At 39.1% G+C, this 11,912-nt stretch overlaps 2 protein-coding genes across 3 annotated transcripts; both read left to right on the top strand.

The window, feature by feature from the left end:
• Positions 1-1,210: 1,210 nt before the first annotated feature.
• On the top strand, positions 1,211-4,919 carry LOC133136700 (histone-lysine N-methyltransferase PRDM9-like). 2 transcript variants are annotated; one of them, XM_061254354.1, is made up of 4 exons: positions 1,211-1,828; positions 2,134-2,264; positions 2,537-2,648; positions 2,767-4,919. In XM_061254354.1, exons 1-4 carry the CDS (start codon positions 1,516-1,518, stop codon positions 3,753-3,755), a joined length of 1,545 nt encoding a protein of 514 aa, XP_061110338.1. In that variant the 5' UTR covers positions 1,211-1,515; the 3' UTR covers positions 3,756-4,919. The 2 variants fall into 2 exon arrangements, with proteins under 2 accessions (XP_061110338.1, XP_061110340.1); XM_061254356.1 differs by lacking the exons at positions 1,211-1,828; positions 2,134-2,264 and having other exon boundaries at positions 2,282-2,648.
• Positions 4,920-5,790: 871 nt separating this feature from the next.
• Positions 5,791-10,987, top strand: LOC133136701 (zinc finger and SCAN domain-containing protein 2-like). The gene is made up of 4 exons (XM_061254357.1): positions 5,791-6,327; positions 6,844-6,950; positions 7,676-7,787; positions 8,849-10,987. The coding sequence occupies exons 1-4, from the start codon at positions 6,039-6,041 to the stop codon at positions 9,877-9,879; spliced, it is 1,539 nt and encodes a 512-aa protein (XP_061110341.1). The 5' UTR covers positions 5,791-6,038; the 3' UTR covers positions 9,880-10,987.
• The last annotated feature ends 925 nt before the right edge of the window (positions 10,988-11,912 follow it).

The raw sequence follows: 11,912 nt of genomic DNA, 5'->3' as shown, positions 1-11,912 counted from the left end.
TAGCATGTGAAATTGTGGAATGTGTTTGACTTATATAGGGGTTGAATATTTGACAGAAACTTCAATCAGTGGACCTCAATCAATATATTAGTATACTTGCATTGTAATTGACTAAAATGACTGCCAAAACCCTTACCTGTCCTGACTGACCAGTTTGAATCTATTTGGAAATGCTGGTCCAGCAGTCACTTGCAGATGTGTGATTTAGTTATTTAATTGTTTACATCGCAAGGCGATATGCTGGACATTTTGCTCATCTCAATTTTATAATTAGCTTTGCAAGAATTAAGAGGGGCAGCACGGATGGTGCAGTGGGTAGCACTGCTGCCTCACAGCAAGGAGGTCCTGGGTTCGAATCCCTGTCGGCCGGGGCCTCTCTGCGCAGAGTTTGCATGTTCTCCTCGTGTTAGCGTGGGTTTCCTCCGGGTACTCCGGTTTCCTCCCACAGTCCAAAGACATGCATGTTAGGCTGATTGGAGAGTCTAAAATTGTCCATAGGTATGAGTGTGTGAGTGAATGGTGTGTGTGCCCTGCGATGGACTGGCGACCTGTCCAGGGTGTATTCCTGCCTTTCGCCCAATGTATGCTGGGATAGGCTCCTGCCCCCCTGCGACCCTGTTCAGGATAAGTGGGTTCAGATAATGGATGGATGGATGGAAGAATTAAGAGGTTTACTCTCTTAGAGTATATTTCTTAATATATTGCTTGCTTGCAAGTAACATAACATCTGAGCTGCAGTATATTTATGAAATGTGGATATATGAGTACAAATGCTCTGACTGCTGCCAGTCATACCACTAAGGTTTTAAGACTGCTCTGGGGTGGTTCTTGGTTAAGTACACAGACCCACAATACATCACCAAAAAGTTGTATAATTGGAATTGGACAAGTACTTTTCCATTACTATCAAACTCACCTTGCCCCCCTGGGTGTTAAATATAAATGTAAGAAAGATGATGCAGAAACATGCGGACCAAATGGGGATGAAAGTATTTTCTTCTGTGGGGCTCAGATAAAATAGGTCTCTCAGGAGTGATTAGTTTGGTTTGAATACATTTTTTAATTTTAATGAACTGTCCAGAGTAAATTCATACTGCCGAATGAACTTCAATGTGAAAAAGTCTGCAATACTTCCGGTAACCACTACAGTTTGCGCGCTTCTCAGGTGCCTGTGAAATGGAACCTCCATAATCGCAATAGGGAATTTAAGCAGAAAAATCGCCACACAATATTCTTAGCGAAACATATTTCGCTAACGGGGATGTGAGGTTCTACTCAAGCCTGAAGAACATCGATTTTGTTGCCTTCAGTAAAATCTGTGTTTTTCAGTGTTTATGGTAAACCGTGAACAGAGTAGACGCTCTATGGTCTGCAATCGCTTCCTTATCAGTCCGGAAGTAAATTGTAGAACGAAAAACGGACAATAGGGGTCTAGTTTGTATAAATAGTTTAGGTAATTAGTTTGTGATCTTCGCCACATTATGACAGCAGTTAACGGGCTATGTATTTGTTGTCATGAATAGTAGTAGTTTTCTATTTTTCAATTGCAACTTAAGTGGTCAGGTAGCGAAAATGTCGAGCTATGTTGCTTTCCATACACGTTTAACTTCCATCATGGATCAATTAACTAAAGCAGCCATAGCAGAAATTTGCGGACTTGTAGATGATGGCTATGCGCTTTTACACTTGGAACTGACTCGAAGTAAAAAGGAGGTAGAAGGTTTAAAGAAGAAATTACAGATGATGGAGCCGAGGATTGCGCGAGGCTCTGTGGAGGGAACTGGTCACTCCGGTGGTGAGGCTCCCATTTGCAGTGAAAGACATTTAGGTAAGTTAAGTTATAGTGCATAAATATATATATTTTTTACATCTATCGCTCTGTGTGAACCATGAAAAGTGGATGATGCGGTGTGTATTATTTCTTTAGATATTCTTTACATATTTGTGATAGCAGTTGCACCTATGAAGGTCATTGGCATACAAAACACTGTCAAAATCCCCACTGACGTTTGTTGTCCAACTTTAATATTCGTATTTCTCGTTTCACGGTATTTATTCAAATTTGACTTTCAAATTTAACCCTTTTTTTCTTTTTTCTTTTTTTCTTTTTTTATAATTGATCTTCCTTATTAGATGATGGTCTCTGTGCAACTGCAGAAGGAGCTTTTTCTGTTGGTTGTCGTATGTCTGTCAGTGTGCGGAGAGATAGAGAGCCTTCATCTATGGATAAGGAAACCATTCCTGTTCAATCCCCGGGGGGCAAGGTCAGTTTGATAGTAACGGAAAAGTGTTTGTCCAATTTCAATGATGCATTTTTATCTTTGACGAAATCTGCGCAATTATTTTTTAATTACATTTATTTGTATGGTGCTTCTTTACCAAACAAATTCTCCCTAATCAGCTTTACATACATCCAAGGCCTGCGACCACTCAGAGCAAGGCTGGGGCCACAGTGGCAAGGAGAAACTTGCAGATGGGGGCTCTGGGTTGACTACTAATTTAATACATAGTTTACCATTTGCTCCATTGTTAAAAGTCTGTAGAAATGGAGGAGGAAAGGCTGGAAATGATAATCATCAAAAAGGAAGGAATGGATGAGGATGTGGAGACCAGCGACCCACAAGGAGGCCTAAACGTCAATGAAGAGAGTAAGTGTAGCAGGTTATAAACTTTTGATTGTTGTGATAAGACCTGCAATTTTGTCAGTTGAGGTTGATGGGTATATTGTGTGTGTTTCTTATATTTTATCTCTGATATTTCCTCCAGGAGCTGTGGAATTAGATGGGGGTGAAAGGTCTCTCATTGCAGATGAACAGACTGCACCTGTAGTTGGCACAGAGGAGCTATCTGAGCAGTACAGCAGCAGACACAGCGTTTGGGAAGATGGCCCCCTGAGCCCTGTTCTCAAGGCAGAACCAGAGGATGAGACCATAAACTTCCAGCATAAAGGAACTGAGCTTAATACAGGAAGATTGAACAACCTGGGCAATGAGTATGTTTTGTTTGAGAGACCCAGTCAGTTGGACACTTTTTTTATGCGGGGCAACTCAGAAACAGAGACAGAGGGTCCTGCCTGCTCTTACTCTGCCAAAACCAGCTCGGAGAAGTTTCCAGGTCACTCAGAGCTACGGCTTGGTCCTACCACATTGAAAGTGGGTGATAAGAGTCTCTCTCTTGATGGGAAACCAACTGTTTTACTGGAGACTGACTCATTTGAAAGGGAGGCTGGGATGAGCTCTGCATGGAACAAAGAGACCCTTCCTGTTTATTCACAATACAGACGTAACAAAAAAGACTGGAGCACTGAAAAATTGCAGTCGGAGAATGTTACCAATGTATATGGCACACATGTGCAAATGGCACCAAGACACAACACAGTGGTTCCAAAATCAAAGGCACCAGCTATGAATAGATATGTACCTAACAATCAAAGTTTTACCACATCATTAGGCATGAAAGCCTATCATAAAGCTGGCACAAGAAAGAAACGATTCATTTGCACCTTCTGCGGAAAAGGATTTCCTTCTCTTCACAACCTTGAAACACATGTGAGAGTTCACACTGGAGAAAGACCATTCATTTGTGCACAGTGTGGGAAGAGGTTCACTCAGTCAGGTCATCTGAAAGCACATCAGAGTGTTCACACTGGGGAAAGACCATACATGTGTACACAATGTGGGAAAGGATTTACTGGAAAACATAACCTTAAAGTGCACCAGCAGAGAACACACTCCTCAGAATCCAATGTTGGGTGATCGTAAGCCCAAGGGTTTATGATTACGATTTTAATGAATGACACATTCAGGATTTACTTGCTCAGAATCTCTTTGGGGAAACATCCATTGTTTTTGCCCTTTAGTCAAGATGTTCCCTGTCTATGAGGTCAGTGCAGCTGAAGGGCTAGGAGGTGTGTGAATATAATTTTCTTTGATGTTTGTTTTTCATGCCTCACAGATGCCTCCCTGGCCCAGAGTGGGTCCTCCCAAGCCCTCAAACATCTATGTGTTCAACCACTGAGCCAGCTAGATATTTGTTCATCACGTTAGTTTGGGAGATAAAATAGAAATAGGAAATAATAGTAAATGTATCCATTGGTTCCTTAGAGGTGTGATATACACTCACTGAGAACTGTACACCTACTTGTAATGTGATTATCTAATCAGCTAATCATGTGGCAGCAGTGCAATGCATAAAATCATGCACATACGCATCAGGAGCTTCAATTAATGTTCACATCAACCATCAGAATGGGGGAAAAAATGTGATCAATGATTTTGACCATGTTGGTGCCAGAGTATTTCTGTAACTGCTGATCTCCTGTGATTTTCATGCACAACAGTCTCTAGAGTTTACTCTATGAAAAATATTTTTTTTTCATTGAGTTTACTCTTTAAATCACATGAATGGCGCAAAAAAGAAAAAAACCCCAGGGAGTGGAAGTTTTGCAGACGGAAATGCCTTGTTGATGAAAGAGGTCAATGGAGAATGGCCAGTCTGATTCGAGCTGACAGGCTTTGTCATGCAATCATGATTGTGTGATGCAAGCTTGTCAACATGGAAATAAATGTTTTCAACATCTTGTGGAATCCATGCCACAAAGAATTGAGGCTGTTTTTAGAGCTACCCAGTATTAGTACAGTGTTCCTAATAAAGTGCTCAGTGAGTGTATGTTAAAATGATCAAAATATTATATTTTAAAGGACCCATACAGCTTGGTGTTTTTAGGATAGGAACCTTCCCTAGCAGTGGGGGGAAAGAGACTTTATGTGCTCCAGTGCTGCTTTAAGGACCGGTAGCTAATACCTATTTCTCACTCAAGCTGCTGCACTGTCTCCACAATCCCTGAGCCAATGCTGAGGATGGGGATCTTTGTCAATGGGTGTCTGTGAATGCTGAATGCAATAAAAGTATGCTACTTATTTATTTTGTGAGGTGAATGAAAATATGGTTGATTTTGACCTGCAGAGTGTGTTTGTTGTGTTTAGGCCTTGAACCTAAAAACGGTTCCCTTTATGCCTGTGGACACAGACTACACCTGTAATAGAAATACAATAATTCAAGAATGAATTTCACTACAGGATGCATTATACTAAAATAAAAGACAGAGGGTTAAATGCTACAGGCTCTAAAATATGGCAGTTAAAATAAATGTGGCTTTGAATTGATATTCTGAGAAGAAGGGAAAACAAGCAAAAAATATAATTGTATTAACACCAGCCCCCATCTAGCCATATCCCACTGCGAAAACTAGATTCCACAATTATTGAATAAACATTGATCTGGTTATGGTTTTCAACAGCCAATAAACTAGAGGCTAGGTTTCATATACATCTGACACTGATATTTGTGATAAATACCCATAATTCACACAGCCAGAATGTATACACCTTGTTCTGCCATGAAAAAAAATTGATTAGACACACTGGTCTTGTTAGAAACAGGCTGCTAACTATTGTGTCCTAAAAATATGTACTGTTTACTAAACATACTGCCTACTTATATTAGTAGGCGACGTGCTGCAGAATGCAGATCGTGAATACACTGGATGAGAAAGTCGATTTTTTCCCCTCAATGTAGTGTAGCTACTTTAATCGATATATATATTAATATTTAATATACATATTTCCAGGCTTTCGCTGAGTACTGCAGACTCGATTCCCGTATGAATAGTAGGCAAGTAAGCCGTTTCGTAAGACGTTGCCTATGAGTTTTTTCGAGCTCATTTGTAGTATTTACGGTAATTCATGTGGTACCCCATCCAGCTCCAAGTAATCTACTCTAGCTTCCTTGTCATTCCGGAAGCAAATTGTTGATGTGAGGGAACCACTATCGTCCAAGCTACTACAGTTGTGGCTTGTTTGTATACCGCTCACGTAACTTAGCTAGGTAGCTAGTTTGGAATTGGTTTGTTCCAACACTCCGCGATAGCCAGTTTACTAGACTACATGGTACCAATGTGCCAGCTCGCCCATTCTGTTACAATTTATTTTTTCTGAAAATAATTTTCGATGTGAAGCAAGCAAACTGGTCAGTTAGCTATGATGTCGAATTACGTTGCTTTCCATGCCCAGTTAACCTCCATTATGGAGGTGTTAACTAAAGCGGCCATATCAGAAATTTGTGAACTTGTGGACGATGGTTATGCGATTTTACATTTGGAAATTTCTCGAAGTCAAAAAGAAATCGAGTCTCTGAAGAGGAAATTACGATTGACGGAGCTGAGGGCTGCCCGAGGATCCTGGGACCGAAGACGAGCAGCAGAGAGCCATGTAAAGAGGCCGTCTAGTAGAGTCCAGCTTTGTGATGGATTTAGTGGGACTGCAAGGCGTGAGTAGGCTGTAACTAACGTTACATACGTATCTATCTATGCATTGTGGTCATGATTAATATATTATGATCCGTACAATATTTTGTCGACTTAAATGGAAGTTCAAACTTGCCAAATACAAATGAAGCGGAAAAAAACTGCTGTTATTCATCTTGGCAAAAATAAATAAATGTGTTATATAAAAAAAATGCAGTGGCATGCATCCATACACGGTTTGCAGAAAGAAAGCGCAGAAGCAATCCAAATTAATTGAACTCAATTAATTAAACGGAACTAGCTTTTTAAAAATTGTATCTATTTCGATGTTTTTTTTAGGCCTATATTATTTTGTGGAAGCATAGTCAGTTGTAGTTTACATTTATGTAGGCATATGTCTATTCATTTGAGTTCTTATTTTGACTACTTATGATCACTTATTGTTTGTGGCAATTTTACCTGTAATAAAGCCACAAATGAGAGTGCAGCTGACACTGTAATTTGTTTACTTACTTGCCTTCTCTATTTTCCTTGTAAAGAGAGAAACTTCTCCATTGGTTGTCCGGCAGGCGTGAGTTTGTGGACAGATGTGGAACCACCAACTGTGGTTGAGGAAGACTCTTCTGTTAGGTCTGCTGTGTGTGAGGTTAGTTTATGGAAAGGGAGATGGGTGGTTCGACAGCATTCAAGTGGAGTACTTAAATTATCAATACATTTTCTCTGGTGTTATTTTATTTTATTTTTTTCCCTAACTACATCTGATTCTGAACATGTAGATCCCTTGATAGTGCTTGCAGTGATATAACAGCATTGATGTACTTATGTTGGGTTTTTTGCCAATGTTTTTTTAATTTTTGGGATGTACTTTATGACAGAATAAGTAATACAATAGCATCACATTCAAATAAGGAATTTATTCTTCAAAGTGATAGTCTGCACAAAAACCTGTCTTGACCAATAAAAATGAACTAAAAATGAACTAAAACTGTGCATAGCACATTCTTGACATAAATAATATTATGACCAGTCACTTATGGTCGTTTTAAACATGCTTTGTTACACATTCATCAAAATTCCACATTTCTGGTATTATTTTTTAATATGCCTAACATTTACATATTTCTAATTTATCAATCATCATATGTGAAATCATCAAATATTGCAGCATATTGCCTATGCTGTGGTTGCATTAATTCAGCCTTGTCTAAAACTTAAAATACATAGATTTGTTTAAAAATGCATAGCAGTTATTGTCAGAAAAAAAAAATCAGTTCTTATGGCTGTTTTAAACAAGAGACATAGTTTTCTCTGAGCAAAGTGAATATTTAGATATTTATTAAGTGATTGAGAAACATGATTTCATTGTTACAGTCTGCGGATATAGAGGAGGAAAGCCCTGAAATACAAACTATCAAAAAGGAGGGAGCGGATGAGGACACACATGCCAGTGACCCTCATGGAGGACTGAAGTTCAATGAGGAGAGTAAGTAAAGCACTTTATATAAGAACTGTATAGATATGACACCTGCAAGAAAGTGTCCACAATCACACTGCAGTGAAAGCTCTCAGCCACTCAGAGGTGGAGTTGAAATTGAAATTCTCTTCAGCTGTGATGCCTTTTACAGTTTTTTTTATTATTTTTTTTTTTTTATTTTTTTATTTTTTATTTATTTATTTATTTCATTTCTGCATGTTTTGTTTCTGCATATTTCTGTCTCGATATTGGACGCTTAAATCATTTTTTGACATCCTTCAAAATATTGTTTGCTATTTAACAAATTACTTTAATTATTTATAATCCCAGAGTTAATTCATTATGACCAGGTGTAATTAATAATTAATTAACTCTGGGATTATAAAGGTTTTGTGCCAGTTTCACAGACTCAGATGAAGCTTATTCCCAAACTAAACTGAGTTGTGTATGGAGAGTCTCCATTCCAAATTGAATTTAGTCAAGGACTAAAGATTCGTTTATTACTTTGCCATCAGACGATTTGTCTGCAACTCTTACAATGAAGCCTCTTGTGTTCTACTCAGTGACCACTTTATCCAGTATTTTTTAGACTTATTGGTCTTTTGCATCTGTTGCCTATCCACATAGAGGTCTGGAGCATTACTGCTGCTCTTCTGCATAACTCTGTTGTAATGTGTGGTTATTTGCATTACTGTCACCTTCCTGTCAGCTTTGATCACTCTGGCCCTTCTCCTCTGACCTCAAGGCATTTTAACTTGCAGAACTGCTTCTCTCTGGATGTTTTAATTTTTCGCAACATTCTCTGCAAACTCTAGAGACTGTTGTGCGCCTCAAACCACCCTGTCTGACACCAACAATCATTCCATGGTCAAAGTCACTTGAATCACATTTCTTCCCCATTCTGACATTTGGTCTGAAAAACAGCTGAACCTCTTGGCCATGTCTGCATGCTTATATGCACTTAGTTGCCGCCACATGATTAGCTGATTAAATATTTGCATTAACAAGCTGGTGGACAGGTCTACCGTATAAAGCGCTCACAGTGTATATGTTCCTTATCTTTCCTGCAGGTCCTGTGGAGGCAGCGGGTGAAAAGGCTTCCATTGTGGACACACAGACTGAACCTGTAGTAGGTACAGAGGAGCTCAATGAGCAGCAAGGGACCACGCACTGTGTTTGGGAAGACAGCGGACCGGACACTGTTCTGAAGGCAGAACCAGAGCATGAGTCCGTAAACCTCCAGGAAACAGCGGGGAGGCTGAACAGCCTGGAAAACGGGTACACTTTGTATGACAGACCCGGTCAGTTGGACACTTTCTTTACACGGGGGGACTCAGAGACCGAGGAGCCTGCTTGCTCCTACTCTCCAAAGACCAGCTCAGACAGCCTCCCGATCCATTCGGAGCTGCAGCTCGGACCTACAGCTGCTGAAGGTGTAGGGGACAGGCTATCGCCTGTAGGGCACTCTGATGTAAAATCAGACGTAATACCAGATGTAATACTGATAGATTCTGAACCCGGTACAGTGGATGTTGATATGCATTCTGCATGGACAAAAGAGTCAGTGTCAGGAGTGGCTCACTCACAGCAAAGGAATTACAAGGAATATGGGCAGAGGGAAGAAATGCATCCAGAAAATGCACTCCAACTGCCAGTGAGAGAGAGTAGAACAGGGTCAAACTCACAAATGAACAGACGTTTCACCTCAGCCAGAATCAAAACCAATAATCGAATTGGCTCAAGAGAGAAACGATTCATTTGTGGATACTGCGGAAAGAGTTTTACCTGCCCGAAATATCTTCAGACACACCAGAGGGTTCACACAGGTGAAAAACCGTATAGCTGCATGCACTGTGGGAAGCGGTTTGCTCAGTCAAGCTACCTAAAGAAACATCAGACTGTTCATACAGGAGAGAAGCCTTTCAGCTGTGCACAGTGTGGGAAGCGCTTTGCTGACTCCAGCAATCTCATCAGACACAAAAGTGTTCACACAGGAGAGAGACCATTCATTTGCATACATTGTGGGGAAAGATTTGCAGGGAAACATAACCTTAAAATACACCAACAGAGAAACCACCCATCTGTGTGGAGCTCAAGATAAGATCGAAACAAAGATTCGGATCTTCTCTTGAATCTTTTGATTTAGTGCACATAGCATGGGGATGACTTTGAAAGATTCTTTTTTTTATATAAATAAGGAGTAAGACCCACCAACATTAACTTCAATGTCAGTTTGTCAATCATGAAATGGCACATCCTTGTTGTATATGACTTGATTTGTACAATTGTGCTATCTGTGTTACTCTTGTATTAGTGTAAACCGGAAGGAGAAACCTGATGAGCTAGTCAAATCAGCTGTTTCAGTTATTGGGTTATGTGTTAAAGCTTCAGTATTTGAATTGGACAGTTCATAGTTTTTGGTACATTAGTCCTACCAAAATTACTGGTGTGTAAAATAGAAGTGTTCAAAAGGCTGTAACATGTGTTATTGCTATAAATCTGACAACAAAACTAAAAATTAGACCAACTATACAGTAAACTGTTGGAATTTACCCAGATGGATTGTTGCTAATGTTTCCGTATTTTAAATGGAAACATAGCCACGTTAAGTTTGAGATTAATGATGTATCCATGTTCCCATGTTGTATTCTGAGCTTAATAGGAGTATATCCATTTATAATCACATAACAAAAAACTGCATGAAACCTATAGCATAAGGCAAGTGTTGTTATTGCAAGTTTTAAACAACAACATTACTTTATACACCTTTTATAACTAAAATAATTTATTAATTGTCATGTAAATGCCTTGAATTTTGGATAAAAAAACATTGTGAAATCACAGAAAATATAAACTAGTTACATAACATACTTAGTATATGTTTAATAACATACTGTGTTAATATGTTAACATAATAACAGTTTAATAACATACTGCATCTTGCTGCTTACTTCAGTAGGAAAATGTTAGCTTTTTGGCTAGCTGTACCATGTCCATCCTCAAAGACCACAGGATCTGAAAGTAGTGGAAAAAGAAAACACCCTCAGGAAGCACAGTTTGGGTTATTACATTTGAACTTGTAACATATATTGTGGTCACCTATGTGCATTGAATTTATCAATGTAAAATCACATGAATAATGTGTTTCTGTGATATCTGTAATAACTTCCTTGAATAGTAGAAAATAAATAGTCCAAATAAAAAAATTAAAAAAGCAAGACAAAAAAAGATTATTATTTTATTTTATTTTTTTAACCATAGCAGCAATTTTCATATGATGCACACCTGCCCTGGTTGATAACAGAGGCTGGGAATGTTTGCCATGTCATTTTGCTATTGCACTATACACTATTTTACCCACTTTGAAGAAATTTTAAAGCATTTTACAAAAAAAAACAAACCCATGATTTATTGAGATGTTTTTAAAATGTGACCTGATGAGTCTTTTCCATGTTTATGCTGTCGACACGGTTGTTGGAGCTCCAGGATAGCTTATGTTTAAGAATTTGACTAACAGCGGAAGGATCTGAGTGGTGAAGGAACGCATGTAATCTTACCTGATGCTACCGGTTAGGGATTCATTTCATGCTATCTAACTCCAAAATAATGTTTTAACCTTTGCTCTGTGCTAACAGTAGTACACAGCATGAGACTGCAACTAAGGGACGATCCGCCAGCAGTGTGGCTCTACGGATTATTATCTGTCTTTGTAGACGTGGATGTGCCTATGGCTTGTGTAGCCTACAAGGATGAAATTGTTTATTTTGTGACAGCACCAGTAGAAGCGACTATGAAGTGCAGGTTTCCTGAGCTCTATGTCTATGTTGGGACCTTCAAATCCCAAATCATCAATGAATGACATGGCCACAACAAAATGGCAGTAACATCAACGACCCTGGTTGTGTTCTCTCTGTAAGATGATTAAACCAGGTTAACCTTTGTCGTACAGTTGGCTGCTGACACAGAGGTAACTTTCATTACCTACAATTCACATTTGTGTTCCAAGAGTGCGCCCACTGTACTCTACCATCAATGACACCAACTTCTTCCAGATGACATCAACTTTCTAACAACACCAAACATGATTACACTGTACTGTATATGGAAAACCTAAGGTTTACATAATGTTATTTC

Source organism: Conger conger, chromosome 9 (assembly GCF_963514075.1).
Source record: "Conger conger chromosome 9, fConCon1.1, whole genome shotgun sequence".
In the NCBI taxonomy this organism is placed as follows: Eukaryota; Metazoa; Chordata; class Actinopteri; order Anguilliformes; family Congridae; genus Conger; species Conger conger.
This window is presented reverse-complemented; position numbering and strand designations above follow the sequence as displayed.

Bases quoted from the DNA above. Each gene is read 5' to 3' on its own strand.
- LOC133136700 (XM_061254354.1), top strand. From the start codon at position 1,516: ATGAATAGTAGTAGTTTTCTATTTTTCAATTGCAACTTAAGTGGTCAG. The intron at 2,265-2,536 runs GTCAGTTTGATA...CATTGTTAAAAG, and splicing joins TTCAATCCCCGGGGGGCAAG to TCTGTAGAAATGGAGGAGGA. The intron at 2,649-2,766 runs GTAAGTGTAGCA...TATTTCCTCCAG, and splicing joins CCTAAACGTCAATGAAGAGA to GAGCTGTGGAATTAGATGGG.
- LOC133136701 (XM_061254357.1), top strand. From the start codon at position 6,039: ATGATGTCGAATTACGTTGCTTTCCATGCCCAGTTAACCTCCATTATG. The intron at 6,328-6,843 runs GTGAGTAGGCTG...TTCCTTGTAAAG, and splicing joins ATTTAGTGGGACTGCAAGGC to AGAGAAACTTCTCCATTGGT. The intron at 6,951-7,675 runs GTTAGTTTATGG...TCATTGTTACAG, and splicing joins TTAGGTCTGCTGTGTGTGAG to TCTGCGGATATAGAGGAGGA.